Source organism: Charadrius vociferus, unplaced genomic scaffold (genome assembly GCF_000708025.1).
Source record: "Charadrius vociferus isolate BGI_N301 unplaced genomic scaffold, ASM70802v2 scaffold90, whole genome shotgun sequence".
NCBI classification, from domain to species: Eukaryota; Metazoa; Chordata; class Aves; order Charadriiformes; family Charadriidae; genus Charadrius; species Charadrius vociferus.
In genome coordinates this window covers 8,455,129-8,478,307 of record NW_009647222.1, presented here as the reverse complement: position 1 = coordinate 8,478,307, position 23,179 = coordinate 8,455,129, and the positions used below count along the sequence as shown (strand labels likewise).

Here is a 23,179-nt window from a genome sequence, read left to right as displayed (position 1 = left end):
CTGAGTCCATAAATGAATGTACTGGTTTTCTTAGGGCACTGTGGAGGGATAGAGGCAGCATCCTTCTTTGAGTCTGAGCCCTCATACTCAAAGCCATCACTTGCTTTGACTCCAGTCACAGTGGTGTTTGTCCTGGTTTGAGTGACACAGGACTAATTTCTCTTCTAATGCTTGGGGAAACTACACTTTTGAAGACTCTAGAGTCTGAATTTGTGAAAATATTTACTTCACAGCCAGCTATGGTGGGTGGGTGTCGAGGTCTCAATGTTTTCAAGTTAGACCAGGTACAGGGATGAGGAATGAGACCCGGGCACTTGACCCAAGCTGGCCATCAGGATTATTTCATACCATGAACATCACATTCAATATAAATTAGAAAGTTTGCTAAGGAATTTTCTCTCTCCCTTGATGGCTGCCATCCTAAGAACTTCTTGCCACAGTGCCTGACCCCTGAGGCCTTCCCTTCCTCCCGAAGCTGCAGTGCTCGCAGTGTCAGACATTTGCTGTCCACTGCTGGGAGCGCACGGCTTCCTACTGATAGAATTGGCTGAGTATAATCCTTGTGTATTTTATATTGGTATTGGGATTAATATTGTTTCTTTAGTGTTATTAATGTTAATTATCTACTCTTATTCTATGAAATCTGTTTATATTTCAACCCTCAGGTTTCTTTGGTTTTTTTCCCAATTCCCCTTTCCGGGTGGGGAGGGGTCATCAGGTGACAGAATAATTGTCTAAACTATAGTAAATTGTTGTGAGTTCCTCAAACCATAACAGTGTTAAAGTTCAGGTTTTTATTCAGAGGTCTTTCAACACTCATTTGCGTTCAGAGACTCAAAATATTCTGAACAGCAAACACTGCAGAAGCAGGGAAAGGAAATCTTAAAACAAAAAAATGGTCAGGGAGAAAGGTAACTTGAAGTAAAGCTTGCTAGGCTGAGGGTAGTAAGCTTAGTTTCAGGAGTGGAGAACCTTACCCTTCAGCACAGCAGAAAACCCCTTTTTTCTGTAGGACTGAAAGGCGTCTGTTTTGTCCTTGCAGTTCGGCGTATGATCCAGTGATATTAAGAGTGGATGTTTTCTATAATTGTTGTGCCTGTGGTTTCTCACGGTGCCTAGTTTAGCTTTGAAAACATAACCACAAGTGCTACTACAGGCTTAAGAGTTTTATCGCCTGCAGGGTCAGCCAAATGGGAGTTTTCCATGTAAGGAAACAATCTTGAGAGTTTGTCTTTCTCAATGCTAGTCTATCCAAGGCCTAGGGTTAAAAGAGTTATTTGAAGTCCTACCACAAGCACATGCGAGCATGAGGCAGCGTTATCTTCAAACAGCTCCTATCTTGATCATCAGCCAGATTTCCAGGCTGCTCCCTGGAGATGCAGCACTACTAACAGTAAGCACTAGCTGTTACTTCTTATCAGCTCTACAGTGTATTTCAGAAGGGGTGGTAAGGCCATGGTTCAGAAAGGTTTGTAAGTCAAGAGGAAGCTGTGAGTAAATATATTAAGATGCAGTCAGCCTACTGGAAGTGCAAAGTTCACCCTAGCTGGGCTTTAGGGTCTTCTCTGTACAGGCACAACAGAGATTCAAGTTCAGATGAGTACTTGGGGAGGTTCCTAACAAGCTCTGAAGACCACGGATGAGTGCTACTATTCAGATCTGACAATCTGATTTGACTGTATTTCTAACTCTGATAATACATTTTTTGTAAATACAAAACTTTGCTCCCAGTGAGCTCCAGCGTAATTCTTTATTTCAGAAAGTAGCTGAATAATTTCCTGTACAAAGCAATGTAGGTAGAACAAGAAATGATAAGAAACATCAAAGTAAATACAAGATTATGGTCCTTTTACCGTGAAAACACATAATTTGTATAACAACATCAGTTTTTAAACATATGACTGTTCATTCTGTATGACTTTTACTTCTCCAGACACAAAAATGCTTCATGAAACAGCATTTTGGTGTTTTTTCCCACCTGATTCAACCCACGAAGTGCTAGAAACCTCACAAGGCTGTTCTCTCTGAGCTCATTCCCATTCTGGAACAGGCATGCAAATGTTTGTGTGATTCTGCAGAATGTATACTTTAGGGATCTGAGTTCCCTGATGGAGGAAGTGAGTAACTCACTTTGACTTCAGTGGCAGTTACTCATATCCTGTGAGGAGACAAGTGGGAAGGGGGGGAAAAAACACAAGAAGAAGAGAATCCAAGAAAAGAGACTGGGGGGAGGAGGGGGGAGGTGAAATGACAGTCGGTGAAGCCTCAGTGATAAGTGGCTCTCACTTATTCTGTCCTTTGCTGGCAGAACCTAGAAAAATTTGTTGTAATTGCAAGAACACAAGTGGTAGGACAGTTAAGATGGTCCCTGATCATTATCATTTCCTTGGGTATCTTTTAACATTTTATCTTTCAGTAGCACATAGAATAATATGAAAATGTTAAATACAACTTCAAATTTGTGTTCATAGGCAAATGTTGTATGTGTGTGGCGTGTGTGACTGTATACATACTTACATAGACAGAGCTATAGGAGGGGATTTGGATATTTAGGGGTAAAGCTGAAAAACATGCTTAGGAGTTAACACATTACTTTATGCATTACTTCAAGTTTCAACCCTGACTTACCTATTGCTTTATGGATCAAATCCAGTAACACCTGTGTGTAATAGTTGACAAGAAGAGCCTTTACCAGGTACAGAAATGTGTCACTCGGGAATCTATAGAGCGCTTGACCAGTTACATTCAGGCTTGCTCATTCCTGATTCAGGTACAGAAATGCTGGAGTATGGAAATGGCCGGCAGCCTTTTGGCCAGTGGTGATAACAACACAGCAGCTATCTGCAGGGGGGGCCGGGAACCACCTACATTTCTACAGTGCTCTTCCTATGGCTCCCTCTGCCCCTTCAGCAGAGGAGTTTTTCCAGAAGAGCAATGAAGGCGTTCAGTCGACGCTGAGGGAAAGCTGGGTGCATTAAACGCAGGCTTGGATCCAATCTTCCCTGGCGTTTGGGGATGCTAGGGTCTGGCATTTTGGTTCAAGCTTGTGTCACTGCTAAGTGTTTTACTGCATAGAGCACATTGGCCAATAAACGGAGCTGGCTACAACCGCTCCAGCTGACACTAGTATTCTCCAAAGAAGTCTATAGCTCGGATTCAATTGATGTAGTCCCTTGCTCGGATAATGAATTTCTCCAGTAAATCTGTGGGCAGACAGGGAGCATGATGAGAAGGCTGATCCATTGCTTCCCAGCAGAGGCAGTTCAGAACATGCATAACTTGGAGCAAATAGTATGGCACTAACACATAAGGTTGTGCCCATATAGAAGTGCTGAATCAGGGCTGTAAAGAAGGCCAAGTCTAATGCACTGTACTTAAAATGCTTCCCGAAAGGTTTTGGAAATCTCTAACATCAACTGAGATTTTGTACCTAAGAAACGAGTTCAATATAGGTCAAGGCAGGCTTATTTTTATATTGTGAAAAACCCAGAGGTACTTTAAAAACTTCAGCAAACTGCTTGCCTGCCATTCAAGGAGACCAGCAATGCCACCTGGAAAATACTGTGCCTAAAATCATAGGGGAAGCAGAGCTTCACAAGCATATTTAGAGCAGTTTTAAATCACTGTCACCGTAACACACTGCGCACACAGCATCTATCCTGGCTGGGAGGGAACTGTAAGCTCACAGAAACTTGGACCTTCACAAGCAAACGTAAGTATTTATAAAGGAGGAAAAAAACCGAGGAAGGGTGTAGGAAGAGGGATGAAGATCAAAATTATTTTGTTACTCTCTTCTTTCTTTCTCCAAATCCCTTTGGCAAAGAATCCCCCTCCCCAAACCTTGACAACAGGCGTGATAAAGCCTATAGCTAACATGTTTCTGATCTCCTCTGGAAGCTCCTGGTTACAGATTCTCTCTCCTCAAGCAGCAGCTCAGTTTTTTTTTCTGGAGAAAGCACTGCTTACATAGCAGCATGAAGGGGTTTTGAGCAGCAGAGCCAGCTGCAAGGCCGATGGGTTTTGGGAGGACAGCTGTGCCAGGTCCTTGAGACCAGAGAGCCTTTGAGGGAGCACAAGGAGGTGACCAGGGGAAGGGTGCCAGTAGAGATGGGCAGACACAGACAGTACCTGTCAGACACCCACAGTCTGGTAGAAATACATTGAAGCCAGGCAAAAATGGGATGTGAAGAAAAGCTTTGCAGAGTGGATGTAGGAAAGGCTGGGTTGAGGGGGAGCATTCAAGGGTCTTTCCGCCAAGAGATCAAGATGGTGAATCCAGCTGTCTGCAGTATTTTATTATGTCTGTCATCTATCAGTGAGTTCCTCTTCTCCCTCTTTCTATCTCCCATCTTCTGACACTCAGAATAATTTTGCTCTAATTACATACTGCAGTTCAGAATAATCATGTTCTTTTTCAGAGTGATTGGAGACCATTTAGAAATATTTGAGTCTGTGTTTCTCATGAGTCTGTAAATAGCCTTAACCCATCAGGGTACAGCCCCAGGAGGCGTGGGACAAGCACATAATTCACTGACCAGAAGTAGAGGGTACCAGATTCTCCTCTGTAGAGACACCCATCCCAGTTCTTAGGTGGCATATGATCAGCATTAGGTGGAGAGAAGTTTATAAAGGATGATATGGTAACCTGAGTACTCAATAACAAAACATTGCCTACAATGTTCAGGTTTTGTTTTCTATTAACTGTCCTTTGTTTATTTATTTTAAATAGCTACCAGATCTAGCGAGGTGTTTCTAGAGGCTTCCTTGTTAAACTGTGTTACATGAGTATTTAGGTCAAGCTAGCCTGCCATTAAGAGAGACAAGAAGAATTGTATCTATCTGAATGTTTCTGCCTGTGGAGTGAAGCTGAGAAGTCCCTGAAGTCTTTCAAATGTGATTATTCATCTCCCTGCTCAGCACCTGAAGCTATTTTTAACATTGATATACCAAAGTAGGTATCTACAAGCCTATGTGATAAGTAAACATAGCAGACTTGGGAATGACGTAAGTCTGCAAAACCCCTGTCCCACTGCCTCTCCAAAAAGGCATTAATGAAAATGTTGTGATTAGTGAGAAATGTCTGGTCAGCTTAACCATTAACACAGACCAAACTATTCAACCTTCTTAATAAAGGCAAACTTGTGGGCAGTTCTTGTGGGATGACATTTTCCTTGGCTGACATCATTCTACAATAATTTCTTGAAAATACCGTGATGAAACATGCAACGAGACAAGTATTCTGGCCTTTCCAGACACCTGTGAGTCAGCCTAGACTGCTTTTTCTTCCTCCAAATAGAGACAGTTACAGAGCTATTTTTCTGAAAGCTGTAGCAGTGACAGAGACACTAATACAAAGAGTAATTAAAGCATGCTGTTGATATATTCTGGTGCTCTCAACCTTTCAATCAATCAGGCTCCCCCCCTCCCCCAACTTATTCCCATCTCACAAGCTTTATTTATTGTATATCTCAATCATTTGCAATATTAAGGCATGCAAGTTTTAAAAACCCGATTGTTTCACAGTTTTTGGAGTACTATTGTGCTGTCTGTGAGCTGATGGCACCTCACTGACTGCGTGGAGAGAGGGGAGAAAATCAGTGTCAGACAGGAAACTCCTTAAAAATACAGGTTTGATAGTTCAGTCTAATGTCCAAAGCACACTGCAGCTTTGGTCATCGTTGGGCATCTATCCACAGTGGCAAAGAGACACACCTGCCTCATTAAACTCCTGTTGAATTATGGCAGGCCTTAGTCCTCCCTGCTCCTTTTATCCAGGCACACTTCAGGGACAGCTGGCGTGTGGTGGAGACTCAGACCCTGTCTGCACTGGGGAACTCAACTGGTTTGTCGCTTGATTGACTTGCGCCATCCTTCACCGGGACATACACATTTGCTAACCACCCCGGTAACAAAGGTCAGTTTTGTCCAAAGCCAACGTCATTTTATCTTGTGGTTGGCACAAAATGAAATGGTAACATGGTTCATTGGGTACATCTACTTAAAAATACTGTAATGAAGGACATGAGGGAAATCCGTTCCTACTGGTCTGAGGCAAAACGTGGGGTTTGAATGAACAAAGAATAACACTTGTCCTTCCAGATGGGGTATCAGTGCCAGAAGAATGCTTACACTCTTCCTTCGTTGTGGATAATGACAGCAGTTTGGTTTAAGACCTGTCTTTCCAGCATTTACTTCAAAAACTAAATCAACTTAAAAATTACCAAAAGAAGGTAATACCAAAGTATACCTTTTTCATCAGGTAAACGTTATGCATCTGTTAAACACAATCAGGGTAATCTCACCCCAAGAGCTGCATAGGACCAGTAGTATTTATTCCATTGTTGCCTGCCCAGTTCCTTAATATTTAATTACATTTATTTTGATTTGCCGGAGAATCATCAGATCAAGCTGACAGGACAGTCTCTTGTACGAAAACCTAATTTCAGAGTAAAAGCAGGTGGAAGTATGGCAAAGCAAATAGCAAAGGTACTCACAGCCATGCTTGGCTGTTTCATCTGAGCCACAGAAAATAATTCTTCATCTCTTTATTCCAGTTCAGAAGGAATGTGTCTCCTGTTGCAAGATGCTATGCAGATATTTCACTTGTTGGGGTGCACAATTCAACTAAACGGGTTATTCAAGAGTTTGATTATCACCAAGGGATTACTACATCCCTGTTCTCTTGCTGCAATACTCTTTTGCTGTCCTTTCCATCTCCCACAGCAATATATTCCTCGCACATCCAAAGTTCCTACCTAGCCCTAAGGTTTAGTATGTATTATATTCAATGTAGGGAGATCCATTTTGTCTGAGGGGATCTGAATTTAGGATACTCACCTTCCAGTACAGAGTCCTAACTTTAGGGGTACAGGCTATTCTGAAGTGGGGAATCTTTGCATGCCTTTTCCTGTTGGAGCACTTTTACTTTGTGTATTCATTTGAGCAAGGACTGGTGTCTTTCCTCTCCCCCTTGGATATATTGACTCATACTAGAGTATGAGCCACATCTATGCATTCTCAATCTGTCTTTCTGGATTAATGACAATTTAAGTGATTCCAGGCGAGGTAGAACATCTTTCAGAAAAAAGCCTGGCACGGGACCTCAAGAATGTTTTACAGAGCAGTGCGTAGCGTATCCCCTGAAAACTGTAAGCAAAAGTGACCACAAACAGTTTAAACACAATCTCTACTATAGACTCTGTTATTTCAAAACGCTGTTCTCCTTGACTAAAAGGCTGATCTGAAGATGTGTTCTCAAAGGACTGATCTGAAGATTTTGAAAGAAAGGAATCCAGCTCTACGGGACAGTCCAGGGTGGTCACAACCAGGAAGGGTGCCTCCTTGCAACCAATTTTGACATACTTCTCTCCTCAGCACAGGTTTACAGAGGGTTAAAATAGCAGAACAGTGCATTTCTGCCAAGTGCAACAGCTGGCTCTATTGTGTCTGGTATAGGAGTTCCTGAGTACGTCAAGATTATGAATCACAAGTAAAGGAGAGAATTAAAAGTTCTGCAGTGCAGTGTCTCCTTGCAAGCACTCCAGTGCAGTCCCACACTCCCATTTCTGGGAAAGGACGTTCCCTTGACCTCAGTGAGGTATTGTAATAAATCTCTGTGACAGGCTGTTAACACCAAAGAGGTCAGGTTTCGTGCGTAAGTTAGATCAGAAGTACCGTAACAAGGACTAAATATAGGATGAAAATGAAAGGGGCTGCCAGGGTGACCAAAACCAATTGCACACCACCACATGGTATTCAGTTCAGAAGCATCCAGTCACACAACCCCAAACACTGAAACCACAGAACAGTATCTCATACCACAAGGTTATAGCACCAAAGACCAAGAGCCACAAATACTACAGTACCACAGGAAGCAAGCACAGGTGATCAAAGGGCACTGTTAAAGTAGCCATTCCCTACAGTAGTAAGAAACTTGTTAGATTAAATGCCTCAATAATCCTAAGATGTCACCCAGCTCCATGCCACAAAGAAGTCAGAAAGTATTTTAACAATCCCTGTCACTAAGACTGGGGATAACGTCTTCCTGAACTTAAATTTCAGGATCAGTCTAACCCTGAACTTCTGGTTCAGACATACCAGTGCAGCACCAGGGAGAGTTTTCAAAGCGAACTGCAGCGTTCATGTACCCCACCCAGCTCGAGCTCTGTTCACTGTTGGGTCAAAAAACCCCATCACTCTTTGAAAAGCCATAAATCATAACATGACTGCTGCTGAAGACAGCTAAGACTGGAGAACATATGGTTAACTGCTGAAGTTCAGTTGCCACACCTCAGTGTCAGATGTTATCGGCAGAAAACCACCACAGGTTCCCTTTACAAAGCAGACTACAACCTGTTGACACTTTAACTTTGTTATTTGAGAAGTTATCGCAGCATTATTCTGGCAGCAATCAAGCATAAAGAGCTGTGCAGAGCATAAGCATAATCTTTCTTACCACTTAATTACTCTAAATGATCAGACTTATTTCTGATGCTGCTCCATAGGATTCTTCCTGATACAGTATCCCTGGAATGAATGCCGTTCTTACACTTTAGCCTACCAATTCATGGTCTATTGCAAAGCCAGGACTTCAGACAAGGTCAGTATCCACTATTACACAACAGACAAGTAAATATGACCTACTCATAAATAACAAGTAACATGGTTAAGTAATACTGTGATCTACAGATGCCTAGCTGTTTTCTTAATCATAAATACAAGCTCACAATGCAACTTTTGTGAAAAGAAAATTGATCCCTTACTCCCCAGCTACACCTAAGGTTAAAGCACTGCCTTTTAAGATGCCTCACCACCTAAACTCCCCCTCCTGTGAGAGAGGCTAGTAGGGATTAATTACTTTTAACTGGTCAATTAATGACCAGGTGGCAGGAACCACACAGGTGATTGTGACTGCAGACTCACTCACCTGCGGCTGCTACAGAATAGCTGCAGAGGAAGCAAGATAGGGAAGCAGTCAAACACAATTGTTCTCAGCTGAGAAATACTAATGCACCAAGTAGAAGTACACTTTGCACACTTGAGCACACCAAAACAAGACAGAGCTGCTCATTCTGCCTCACTAGAGGATTTCACTCCCTCTAAGCACACCAGGAGCCTCAAGGAAGGATTCCCCTTGTGTCAGCGTAAGCAAGGGTAGGTCCCACTCTGCACTGCTTGTACACCTGTTTGACACGCTGAAAACCTTAGGACCACTGTAGGGCTTAGGAACTACAGCTCTCCTTTGCTAACGGTGACAGTGCGGTTTGGGCTCCTGGATGCCTAAAGCAACCTGGAACACGTCACCCAGATCAACTGCAGGCACCTTTTCATAGCTGGCTCCTCCAGTACAAATTAAAACCATGTAATTTTAACCAGTTGCATAATTTTGCATTCGAACTTGGTGACTTTTGGGGAAGGAGGACCACATTGTGCATCCTTTAGGAATCCAATTTAGGTGTGACTCAGCGTCTACATTCATGAGGCTAAAGGCAGCTGCAGCCTCAACCCTGACTGTGATGCTGCAGGGAGAAACACGCAGCGGGAGCTCCATGAGAGAGGAGGAGGTACTTCACCAGGAGGTCCGATGCTAGGTGCACATTATATACTCACTCACTGCCCTTGAAGTCATCTAAAATGTTTTTTCTTCTTCACTGCAGTGTTCCCCTTCCATCATTTTACACTGTGCCTCTTTGTAAATCACATAGTAAATGTATAGAGAGGCACATGCTCCACTTTACAATACCTAGGACAGTTAAGATGCTTCCTTAGCTTTACACACATACGTGGTCCGACTGAAATAAAGGGTCTGCTTCCCCTCTATCAAATGCCATTTGACAGCAGCTGGGCAATTCTGCTGGCTTTTTTACAGCAGAAGTTGGATAAATTGTTGCACCTTCATTGCACCGCCACACAAGACAAAGCTTTCTGGCAGCAGCTTATTGCAATTTTTAGAACACCACCAAGTGAAAACCTCCATTGCCAAAGGTGTCCTTTCAATCCCAGGCTCGTTAAACACAGAGTGCTCACTGTCACGTGCGGTGAGATTCATCTAACTGCAGCATCTGAAAAGTTCTGCCCAATTTTCAAAATTAATACTTGCTTATGTTAAGTATTAGTTGATGTGAGCATTCAAAATAAAATGGCAGGCTGACGACAAACAGAACCCACCCTTTTCTGATACCTTCCGAAAAGGAAGCAGGGAGAGGGAACCGTAGTTTTTTTCTTTCAGAAAGGTGCACTGCACTAGGTTGTGTACAATTGTATGCTGACTGTCCTGACATTTTTCCTTTAACATCCCTCTTCTTCAGCACTGAAATAAAATCTGCATTCTCATTCCTCCCAACTGAAGGCAGTTCCCCAGGTGCCAAGCCAGCAGACCCTTACTTCTTCCTACTCCTCATTCTGCAGACATCTGGAGAAGGCACCAGGGAGACACCTGCGGAAGCCCCACCTCCACAGTCTGAGTAGGATCTTGGTGCAAGAGCCCTCTTCTTTTGAGCTCTTAGCTTTAAAGGTGTTGTCCTTTTTGTGAATATGGCTTCTCTCCCTTGGATCATGACTTGGAAAACAATTATGATTTTTCTCTAGCATTTGTGGAAAGTTAATGTGTAGTCAATTGCTTTCCCACACAGCCACAGAATGAAGTACATTGTTTCCTCAAAGAGGCCTTCTATTCAATCTTCTCTTTTTAAGTGTGCAGGGTGGAGAAATGATCTTTTGCAGCCAAATTGCACAGTCCCTACTCAAGCTACAAATTTCCACTTCGCAAAATTAATTCATTAGGCATTTGGTGAAGTGTATAAGGCTAAAAAAGCTAAATCCTGGACCCTGGTAATATTTACAGTAAGTAAACATCAAGTTGAAAGAGTTGAGGGAAAGTCTGTTTCTCTTATTGTGCTACGCTACCTGAATGTTAGCTATAAACAGAAATTCAGAAGAAACATGGTGATGGCCTAAACAGTCATAAAATAGATAGCTCTTTTGTGCTTAGAGCAGGAGCTGAATGTGTTTAGCTACTCGGCTATGCTGGTTGGGTACAGCAGCAGCAAGACTATAAAGTTCCTGTTCTGCTTGTTAAGCTACCATGAACAAGCAAGGTTTCCTACAAAGCTTTCCAAGAAACAAAAATAAACATAAAACCTGCATGTAAGCACACACAAACAGTTTGTAGTAATTGTGAAGCTACACTCCTACAAAGCGTCTTACACTAACTACACTGAAACAGACAAAAACTTCCTGGAGATCATTTCCACCCTGGATGCTGCTCATTGCAAACACGTAAAGCGGAGTGGCTGACATATTTGAAGCGTGAAAAAACACCTCGTTTGCACACTTTGTTTTCTGTGCCCTTTGTTGCTAGAACATAGTCCTACGGGTCAGAGGTAAAAAGGTCCTGTCAGCCAATCAATAATTTGTTCCTAAGTCAATAAAAGCAATTCAAACTTCCTTCCATAGATTTGAAAGAAAAAGCTAGAATAACTTTTGCTCTAATCTCAGGTTTGGTGCCTGAAAATAGGACTTTCATTATTTCTTATGTAAGACTACATAACAAGCTATATAAAACACAAATACAATTTCTTTCTTTAGAGGAGTCTGCCTTTGTCTAATAGTGAGTCAGCATCATCTGACAGATCAATTTTCTGTAAGTGTAGGATGTGGATTTTGCATATCACGCTCTCCAAGGGCACCTGTTGGAAACTTGGGTCACTACAGCATGGAATTTCACACCACACGTAAGGTCAACTCAATGGCCTCCCACTGCAGAGACCTAACCTCACAAAATCTCATCAATAAGAATGAGGCCGATACCAGACACCTCAAGTTTTCTGTCCTCCAGATCCGCCTTTCTAGAAAGGGGACAACAACATTTCTTGATACTTTCTTGGTTCTTTCTGAAACCGTTAATGTGTCTAGTATCCATAGGATCATTCAGGTTGGAAGGGCCGCCAGGTGGTGTTTAGTCCAAACTCTTGCTCAAAGGTGGGTCAGCTGTGAAGTCAGATGAGGTTGCTCAGGGCTTTATCCAGTCAGATCTTGAAAAACTTCCCAGGATTTCCAGTTTCTCTGGGGACCATGTTCCAAAATGTAACTGTCTTAACAATGAAAAAGCTTTCCCTTGTGACTAGTCTGAACCTCTGTTGTTTCAGTTTCTGTCCACTGTCCATCATTCTTCTGCCACGCACCACTGTGAAGAGCCTGGCCCTGTTTTCTCCATAACCTCCCCGCAGGTATGTGCAAGCTGCTGTTCGGTGTCCCAAAAGCCACCTCGTCTCCCAGCCTAGCTCCCTCAGCCTCTCCTCATGGAGGAGGTGCTCCAGAGCCCATGCCATTGTGGTGGCCTTCTGCTAAACTTGTAGTTTATCAACATCTTTCTGATGTTGGGGGCCTAAAACTGTAGAGTGCTCCAGAGGCAGTCTAACACATGCTGAGCAGAGGGAAGTAATCACTTTCCTCGATCTACTGGCTGCACTCCCGCTAATACAGCCCAGGGTGCTGTTGGCTTTTTTTATTGCCAGGGCCAGCTGCTGGCTCCTGCTCAGCTTGCTGTCTGCCAAGACCCCTCGGTCCCTTTGAGCTGAGCTGCTCCCTACCCAGGCAGTCTCTGGCCTGTATTGTTGCAAACTCCCCAAAATCTCTTGATATTAATCCTGTGGGGATGGCCAGGATGCACTCCTTATGCCACACACAGCAGAAACTCCCATATCTCCAAAGATCATCTGCAATAGGAAGCCAGGATTAACTTCATAAAGACATGAAGCTGAAATATTGTTGATGCATTTTTTCCAGTATCTTTAAAAACAAGTGTACGAATTCCTCTGTGTTCTTGTATCTGAAAAGGAGAAGAGCTGCTGCGAGGTGTTCCTTTCCTCTGAGCATGGTTGTTTATAGTAAAGAATACTAAGCTTTGATCAGCCGCTTATATTTACTAAATTGATTCCAACATCTTTGCCAGTGGGCTGTATAGATTCTCAGCATGAAATGCTCCTGCTCATTTGAAGTAGTTGAGATTGTTTTTCAATGGAATTTTCCATTATGCTGTGTGCTATCCTTCTTCAAAGAACAATTTGTTCACTGGGCAGTACTCCTTGTCCAACATAATATGCAGAACCATTTTATATCTTGCTCAATACTTTTGTTTTCTTCCCATGATCCTTTACCTCCATTTATTCTCTTGTCTCGACCACAGTTTCCTTTTACAGCTCTCTCGCGTGTAACCTGATACATCTGTTAGCAGCTCTTACCTAGTGTTTCCCCTCCATGCTCCTCTCTCTTCAGTGTTAAAAGTTTGGAGGCAGTCAAGACTTCTCACTCAGGGAGGATACAACGTCCTTGTCCAAAATTCTTCGCCCCCCGCACCCCCCCCCCCTTTTTTTTTTTTTAACTGAAAGTTGGGAAGTTGGGGTGCTAAATGCTACAGACACAGTAATCCTGCATGCCCTACAATTCCTGCATGAGTAGCCCCCTAAGGAGATCACTACCATTACACAATGTTTTTAAAACTGAGATGTTTAAGCCCCAAGAGCAGGGGCTGGACAAATTGGCACATCTGTGATAGCGGGGAAAGGAATCTCCATTCTCCAAGCCCCAACCTAATGCTTTGTCCATTAGACAGCTGTAGCAAATCGGTGTTTTCCCCTCTTCTTCATGTCAGTGCCCAACAAAAGATATACAACCTAACTGATTGAGCTGCAGCCTGTGAAAGAGCAGGTAGAGATTTATAATAGCTAATCCAGCAACACAACATACAAGAATTAGCGGGGTCGTGCATCTTTCAGCACTACTCGCTCACTTAAACATTACGTTATCTCTCAAGGAAAAAAAAGAACAATTTTGGCTCTCTTGCTTTATTGTGTTACTTGTTTTTAACTGTATCACAAACCGCACCTCTATTAAATTAGCAACATCCACTAAACTAGACACAGGTAAAGTACTGAAAAACTACACATGCTTACTAGGGAGCTTATACATCTGGTTAAGGTTTACTTCTAAGTGTGATTAACTGTTTGATACCGACACACACTTTAAAATAAAGTGGGCTAGCATATTCAAATAAACAGCAACTAAAAGAAAAAAAACCTTCTACGGTTAGGCAATATCAGGCTGAAGAAATATAGCAGTTTTCAAGTACAAAAAGTAGAAAGATATGAAATTAAAAGAATGGTATTGTTACTGAAGATGTACACCATTTCCCACAGCAAAAGTTTCCAAGTCAACAAGTTTGAGGTGATGCACATGTTACATGTTAAACTGTACCAGGGAATCTACTATGAAGACCTAACCCCTTTTCCAGCAATGTAAAAGTCTCAAATTAAGACATCTCAATAAAAAAAAAAAACACAAGCAAAGCTCAAACATTTCACACTCAGTTTTTCCTGAGTCCACTAGTTTAAAAAGCAAAGAAACAACAACAAAAAATCCACCTCACCCCCATACCAACTGGAGATGCACTGGATGCAGTTTTTCTAGGAAAAAAAACCCAAACCAACAAGCCTCATGACTGACTTCAAATGCAAATCTGGCTCCTCAAGCCTCCCAGGACATGGGCATATTTACATGGCTTAGTAAATCGCTACAGCCAAGTTATTTTCAATAGGGATCTGGGGCTGTGCTGTAGCCTGTTCAGTTCCCCAACTGTTTTTCCTTCTGTGGAATATGGATAGTACAAGGGCCTCGCAATAGCAGACTAAATTTATGACTACAGATGTACAAATTTGACAAAATAATATTAAATATTTAATTAAATACCAGTCTGATTAAATACTTCAGTTTTAGTATTTTTTATAGGTAGGAACAGCTTTGTATTTTTTAATCGTCAACACAGGCTGTATACAAGATGTATCCTGGGCCATGTTATACTCTTCCTTTCATTGGTGCAGTCTAAAGAGCGGCTGCATCTAATACCTTAAGGATCAGCATGCTAAAGACATTTTTGAATTGCTCTTATCTGTCTACATGCGTAACCTTCACGTTAATGACAGCATGTCTGATATATTGAAGTAGGTAGGTTTGACCACGAAATGAGCAGATATGCGGCAATAAACAGCATCCTACCATAATGCAAGGCTGCTAACTCAAAAATACAGAAAATTATTAACAGCTCAACTCAAAGCTCATGCATTGAAACCTACATTATCTGGTAGGTTTTTTCAAATATAAAAAGAGATGCTGGTATTTCTAGAACCCTAAGAAAAAAAATTGATTCAGTTTGTGAAGATAAAAACAAAAAACTCTAGGGCATGTTGGGGATGACAGGCTTCTGGCTGCTTATGATCACAGCATTCACGTGGCGGCCACCGCTTACAGTGAAAAGCAACATTACGTAATAAGTTATTTTCAGTTTCCTCATTGCTAATTTCTTCCCACTCATCCAATGCTTCCTCATTACTGTCTGCTTTAGAGGCATTCACCAGTTGGCCCAAGAATGCAGAATATTAGCAGAAGCAGATAAATGGCACGAGCAAGTAAGAGTTAAGCATGTCACTGGCAATAATGGAGTTAAAGACCCATTTGTGAATTGCAAACAATAATAAATGCCAATATCAGATACCTGCAGATTTATTTTTTTTTAATGAGATGCCAAAGGTAAGAGCACTTGCTCTGCAAACATTAGAGTTTACTTATCCCTTTACTTGCTCTGTAAAGGGTGGTAAACCAGCCAAGTAGTAAAACAAATGTTCAATTACCATATCTGTTAATTAAAACAGATGGCCACCACTGTATTCACACCATTGTCTAGCACTGTCTCCATGGAACTCTGGCAAATTCAAGTGTGTCTGTGTTTGAGCCTTACAAAAAATACACCAAGAACATCAAAGTTTGAAAGTAGGAGTGAACAAATTACAGAAATGCTCTTAATATATTTTTCTTCTGAATTCTCTTTAGGGACTATGGCCTGTGTAATGAAGATAACAAATCAAACTGAAGTCAGACACATTTATGAGCAGAAAAGAACACTCAGAAATTAGTATTTTAAGTCAAGGAAACATACATTAAGACTCGTAATTCTAGAACAGAACCACCGATTCTACAATAGAAGTGTTTCTCATACAAAACCTGCAGTCTGAGCTTTGATAAAAGACGTTGTTACCGAGGATCAGAGCACTCAAGAGTCCCACGAAAGCTGGGCTGGGTGTCACAGCTCCCCGTGGACACCGAGCTGCGTTTCCAACGCGGCTTGAGGCAGTCCGGTTTTGCAAGGGCAAGCTGCCCCCTGGCGCTACGAGTCTGGCAGGGACTGGCTGTGCGTCCCGCTCCTCGTCTTCAGCTGCGACTGGGCGATATCGGCCAGGGCACTCTGTATCTTTTCCAGCAGCATATCCCCACGATAAACTACCTCTTCCAGACGGGCAGCTGCTTCATGATTTTCTTCTTCTAATCGATACAGACTAGCAGCCTTTAAAATAAGAGAGAAAAGTGAGGAACTGCAAATATAATACAAAATTGACTTCACTACTGAAGGATGGTGATGGACCACAGTGCTCCCTAGAAAAGAGAAAGACTCTCTTTTTAGCCCCTTGATTACATACTAGCGACTTCAAAGCAACTCGTTATAGGTTGCAGCCTAAAACAGTGCATATCCACGTGGAGTAAACACAAAAAAACCCACCAAATAGAGAAGTTAATTTCTTTCATATTACGACTTTTGGCTTAGTACAGCTTTTCTTGATGAGAAGTGAGTATTTATCCCCCTCCTCACTCCCTTACTGAAAGGTACTTAGCAAGAAGTAAGCATAACTTATTTAAACCTTTATGTTAAATAGCGTAATTCAGATGCAATTGTACTATTTAACCTTTTTTTCTTCAATATTTTGTTTCAGAACCAAACTGCTTTTCAGTCAGACAAGATTAGTAAAATAAAACATTTTTACTCCAAAATATTTTAATACTTTAAAATATTTACCATATTTAAAATTACTAAAACTTGTTCTAACTTCATAACAGAAAAGACAAAACAAAATAGCTTCAGATTGGTATTTTTTTTAAAGCAGCTATCCAGGTCTATAGACAGGTCCTTAAGAAGTCATGCTTAAACTAATGGGCAAATTCTATCCCCATATTTATCTTCTGTTCTGCAACACGATGTCTTTAGTGAAGATTAATATACACACGAAGGACTTGATAGCCCTTGGAGGAAGGTCAGATAAGGAAGACAGCGCAAGGTAAAAGTCTGACATTTAGAATCCAGCTTAATTACCTCAGTCTTAGTTGCTAAATATTTGACTGCAGGTAAGCTGCAGATTTGATCGGAATAGGTACTACCAACTTCACCACAAGGGAACTAAAAAGGCACAGGTAATTTCTGTTGGGCATTAGTGTAGCAGCCCTTTTTATAATTTAAGACAGATTTGAAACACGTACCAAGACAACCTTAGTATAAAAAGTTGATCAGCCTAAGTACATATCCATTAACTAACTATCTATCACTTCTCTACAAAACCTATAATCCATATTTTAGATTATTTCAAGCACCTTCAAAACAGTCTTTTTAAATAATGTCTGAATATTTATCTTTAATACCGCACCAAATTAAAAGACAGCAACTCAAAATCAAAACTAGACTCAGTAAGTGATGGAATCCAAGTTAACTTATCTCAAAATTGCACCAAACAGAAAAGATCAGAAATTCTTGTGAAACGAGATTCTGCATGAACAGAGCAAGAAACAGGGCAAGTACCACCTCTAAGGAAGGCATGCCCATGCTGGATAACCAGATCTTCTTTCTGGATCACCCTGCTTTCCCTGCATCAGCCATCACTATGACCAGACCCTGCTCAGTCATGGAAGAAGCTTGCAATTTGTCTGCAGCAGCAAAGCTGTCTTCAGCTATTAAATGCAGTTACATGAAATTATGCAGGTGTTAATATGCCCAATTAGTACGTTCAGCAATTATTGTGACTAGCAACATTTCCAAATTTAACCTCCTCTGTTTAAAACCAAATGTGGTATCACTGTCAAGTTATTTGTATTTGGCCCAGCAGGCACCTCTAGTATTAGTCTTTAGTAAAATGCCTTTGAATAGTCACAGATGACCAACACAGGTGTAAAACCTTCAGGTGATCTTAAAGCAGTTCCAGGGTTCTGAGAGAAACAGCGCTCTTTGCATCCTTGTTGCATTCTAAAAAGAAAATACTTGATGTAAATCTAGAAGTTAGAGTAAGAAAGAAAAAAAAAAGGAAAGAAGATGCAATTTAATAGGCTAGATCTGTAGAAAGAACGGGGAAAAAAAACAGCAGTGTTCTTTGACTTGTGGGTCAAAAGCATGTTTTGGACATGAGAAACAGTTGAGCATTGTGACAGCTGTTTGCAGCAGTTCAGCTCCTGTAAAGCAGGGAATGGAATGGAGGTTGTGATACTGGCTGCAGCTGCTAATAGCTGCCTGGCCAGTAGTTGCTTTCTGTTCTCAAGCTCTGCCTAGAGTACCTGTGCTCTAAAGAGAGAAGGAGCAAGAAACAAAAGCACCCACTTTGTCTGGCTGGCCCCTATTACTGAAAAGTGAAAGAACTGTTTTGTGACAGAGCTGGAGAACTTAGAGGATACCCTGCAAACCCTTTAACAGCCAGAAACATTGTAGAAGGACAAGAGGTTTCAGTAAAGTGTTGGCTCTGCAGCTACAAAACAAAACACGCTTCTAATGACCAAGAGAATATGAAAGATCATCCAAGGGAAAAACCCCAACAAAACCCTCACAATGCATCAGCACTGTTGCATCTGTTCTATTAATATTTGAACAGCTGGGGAAAAAAAAAGGGGCAGCAGTTTCCAGTATTATGATAAAAACACTTTTTTTTTTAAACACTAACAGAAAAGTTTTAGATGTTCTCACTGTGTTTAATCTTATTTAAAACTAGATGCAAGTTCAGTATTTCCACTAAGCCTATAAATTACTCACATGCTACCCTCATGAAAAATTCAGGCTTATATTAAAATCGTTTTTCAAGATTACATGGCCTAGAGAGTAAAAAGCATGTTTAAAAAAAGGAAGAAGTTTGCCTTCAGTTATGTTTTGATATTTTAATTAATAACACTCTTACCTGCAAAGCTGCTGTCGATTCTTCACTAGGCAGGGAGTCTATTAGAACATCAATATCTTTTGCAGTTCGTGCAATCAATGCTGCGAACAGTTGGGCGTACTCTTTAAAACAGAAAAGTGAGCCCACTCAGTACATTATTAGAAACAAGCACAATTCTGCATTCACAGAACAGAAAATTCTACCGACTTTAAGTATGCAGGTGTTAAAAATTCTCCCACATGAAGAAAACAACAGTATCACAACTGATGAGAACTCAACCATATTAGAAGATGAAGGTAGTTTGATTCCAATCCTAGATTAAACAAGGTAACTAGTTACACAAAGTGCTTGGCTTTGTACAAATGAGAAAACACCTAGAACTCCATCGCGGTTAGCCAGTTAAGAAATTACTAATACCAGCAGTAAATGTTCTAGTCGCTACGGTAAGTATTGAGAAGCAGCTAGAAACTCATTTAACTTTTCAATCCTTGCCTTGAAATCTGCCGCCAGACAAAAAAAAAGAACACTAGAAGCAATGTAAAGACAGTGTTTCAAATAGATGAATTATTTAAATCATGTTAAGCAACAGATCGCTAGTAAAAGAATTTGAGGTTTTTCAATTAAAAAAAAAAAAAGAATTCCTATTCAGCCACAGAACCAGTTAAATGGCCTCTGAGAAATTGAAAAGAATTGAAAATTTATAAAAGACCTTAATTTAGCTGCTATATCATTGAAAGAACTGCATGGATTTTTAATAAAAGGCCCCATAAGCCAGAAACAAAACCCTTCCATATGGAATTGCATCCATTTAATTTGAATTAAGTTCATTACTACTGCTAAAATATTGAAACAGCCCTTTTCAATTTATAATTTAAGATCTTACTTGTTTATGATGATTGGTTCATGAAAGATTTGTGGAAGCAAGAGAGAAAATACTTTCTAATGGCAAAAATCTATAGAAGGGATTGACATTCTCAAAGGTACACTTAACTTAAAAAAACCCAAACATAACAACAAAACTAACATCTCCATTTAAAGCTTACTCAGGGTCACCACAGGGTTTACTTGTAAAGAGTTTTAAGGCCTTCTTTTTAAAACTTTAAATATCTAAAGACCAGTAACTGATAGTTTTGGTTTGCCTCATCAGCAAATTAACTTGGCAGTACGATTTTACTGAAGTCACTATATTCAGAGACAAATCAAAAGAGAAGTCAGTCATGATCTACCATTTTAAAACCTTAGCAAAGCCTCTAGCTCCTGGCACCCCACTGATGCCGGCACGTGGGACAGCAGGAGGTAAGATGAGGAAGCAAACAAGCCTTTCAGTTGGCTCTTCCAACTTATTCCAGTATCAGAGAACAAACCACTGCAGACCAATGAAGAACTAGTATTCAACCATCCTAGAAAGTGCATCGCTGCACCCCAAAACAGTCTCCCCTGATATCCTAATAGACAAACCTAATCTGATACAAGATACATGTAAAATTTTCTCAGGGGCAAGGAAAAAAGTGCAAAAAAAAAAAGAAAAGAATAAAAAAGATTCAGGATTAGAATAGCATGGTTACTTAAATACTAACTTGAAATTCTCAAGTCAATGAGAAATTTTAGTTTGCTTGCCAATTTCAGTGTCTCAGATCAGTTCCTTTCCTCTCAAAAAAAAAAACCAAACAAAAACAAAACAGCCAACAACACAAACAGAAACGTCTAGAGAAATAAGCAAATGATATGTGGAGAAACACAAATAATTAAAAGTTTATGATATGTAGAATTTTAAACTCATACATGATTTCATAAAACCAACACTAATTCTTTCTAAAAATACTTCTTGGAAGCAATGGGCATCTCACTAACAACCTCTTGCAGAAGATCTATTAAAATGGTTTATATCTGCAGAGCTACTGTGTGAATGCAAACAAACCAGCAGAAGAAATACAATGTAACTGTTACTTAACACTTAAAATGAGATTTCTGCTATCACAATCTTATGAAGCAAGTACAGCTGACATCAATTCATGACTTAACTTCAATCACTCCCCCAGTTACTGGTGGAATTGTTTGCTGAGCACCAAATAGAGTACAGATTTTGTACTATAGAGCATACTATACCAGAACACGTTCACATTTTGTTAGGAGATGCAGAAAGACTTGCCTTCTGTTGGATTAGCAGGCTGATCTTTGTTTATTGCTGTCTGAATGTTGCTGAAGGAGGCTGGGGGCCCACACTGCTGCAACACCCCAATGGCATTACAGAACTGGTCTGCGAGCTGCAAGCAGTAAAGAGATCAATAATTTATTTCACTGCTAAAGCCGTTTCAGAATTTTGCATCCCAGCGGACCCCACGCCGCAGCCCACCCCGACGTCAGGTGAGCGCACACCCTGGCAACCCGTGACCGTCAGCGGCGATGGTCCCCGGGGCTGCGGGCGGGGGACCGCGGGGCGGGGAGAGGGATCGCACCCCCCATACGCGCAACGGCCAACAACAGCCAGACCGGTCCGGGCCAGGCCCGGCCACAGGGACAGGAGGGACCACGGGGACAGAAGGAGCCGTGACCCACCGCCGGCCTTCCCTCCCCGCCGATAAGAAGAACGACGGATGTTGGGGAAGAGCAGAGACCAGCGCCCGCCTCACCGAATTCACCGCGTCCTGCAGCTGCGTTAACCGATCCGCCATAGCTCTGCTGCCTCCGCCTCCACCCCCCCCACCTGACCGTCTGCGCAGCAACCAGCGCAGCCAATAGGACGCCTGGATGCTGGGTGGGCGTGGCGCGGGCCTCCTTCCGGTGGGGCAGGGCGGGCCTGGCGCGCCCCCTGCAGGCCGGGAGGAGGCGGGGTCCTACCTCCGGTCGGGCGGCGGGGCCGCGGAAGCAGCACTGCGAGGCGAAACCGTGGCTGACCCGTTCCGGTGTCTGCCGTAGTCCGGCTTGGGGGTGGCAGCCAGGCTGGAGACCTCCAGGAGCTTCTTCTGGCCAACCTGGCAGTGCAGCCACCCAGCGGCAACGTATATTCACCGGAAGAGGTTGCCCAGAGAAGCTGTGGATGCCCCATCCCCTGACATCAAGGCCAGGCTGGATGGGGCTTTGAGCAACCTGCTCTAGTGGGAGGTGTCCCTGCCCATGGCAGGGGGGGTGGAACTAGGTGATCTTTAAGGTCCCTTCCAACCTAAGGCATTCTGTGATTCTATACGCCAAGAGACCCTTCTGCAGCTTACAGATACCCCCTGCCATGACAAACTAACCCGACAAAAGTGTTTTTCCAATGGCGTGGTGGGGGTCAGGGTTTTGTTGGCCTGCGTACGTAAACTGGAACGCGGGGCTTCTTCATACTCCACTGTTAAAAAGCCAAGCTGCAAAACTACTGCACTGCCCAAAACCTGCTGCACAGTTTCAAGGATTTACAAGAATTATTAAAGTCAACAGGTTTTTTCTCAGATTTGCACAAGCTGGTCAGATGCCGCCTGGAGCCTGGAATAAGTGAGGCTCGTGGCAGGAGAGAAGCCTCTCGCAGGCACCGTCTGTCTGCGATGGAGCAGTTCGAGGGCTGAGCTGGGAGTGACTGAGGCCTTCCTCAGGAAGGTCAGCTACGGCAGTGGCAAACGCTGAACTTAACACACTTTTAATATATCATGGATTTTGACTCGCAGGAACCTCATTGAGCGGCACAAAAATAATCCCAGCCAAGTAGATAATCTGACAGAGAAAAGCTGCCTTCCTCAGCACAGCTGGGAAAGGTGGGGAGAGGAACTTACACCCACTTATTTGAAATATCTATAAACACAGACCAGCGCTCATCTCTGTGTTCTTACGCCAGACCGACAGCTTCCTTTTGCATTTTAACTGGAAAATGGGCTGAAGCAAGCTGGGGAAAAAATTAAACAAAACAGAGAATGATTGCACAAGGCTTTTTAGAGCCTAGGTTATCACGTGAGTTCGTAAATGAAGCCCAAATAACAAATCGAAAACACACCCCCCCCAAAAGAGAGACTTTTAATTTGCTATCCATTTTCTCCTGTCAGGCGCCCATGAATCACCTTCGCAGCCGGAGGCGCCTCGATCACAGGCCAGCGAGCCTCTGAGGCGTTTATAACATGAAAACAAACAGCAGCTGCGTTAAAAATTAAAAAAAAACAACCACCTAAAAACAAGAAAAAAAAAAATCCAACCTCCCCACC

General features: G+C 42.1%; 1 protein-coding gene across 1 annotated transcript; it reads right to left on the bottom strand.

Moving 5' to 3' along the window:
* Positions 1–16,000: 16,000 nt before the first annotated feature.
* On the bottom strand, positions 16,001–21,682 carry MED21 (mediator complex subunit 21). Its single transcript, XM_009879685.1, has 4 exons — positions 21,641–21,682; positions 21,160–21,274; positions 19,032–19,132; positions 16,001–16,393 (listed from the first exon to the last, which is right to left on the bottom strand). The coding sequence occupies exons 1-4, from the start codon at positions 21,680–21,682 to the stop codon at positions 16,217–16,219; spliced, it is 435 nt and encodes a 144-aa protein (XP_009877987.1). The 3' UTR covers positions 16,001–16,216.
* Between the last annotated feature and the right edge of the window lie 1,497 nt (positions 21,683–23,179).

What these genes read in the sequence shown, in the direction of transcription:
- MED21 (XM_009879685.1), bottom strand. Translation starts at nt 21,682, where the DNA reads ATGGCGGATCGGTTAACGCAGCTGCAGGACGCGGTGAATTCG. An exon ending in TGCAGGACGCGGTGAATTCG is followed by an intron (nt 21,275 to 21,640) that starts GTGAGGCGGGCG and finishes TACTGCTTGCAG; the next exon opens with CTCGCAGACCAGTTCTGTAA. An exon ending in AATCGACAGCAGCTTTGCAG is followed by an intron (nt 16,394 to 19,031) that starts GTAAGAGTGTTA and finishes CTTATTTTAAAG; the next exon opens with GCTGCTAGTCTGTATCGATT.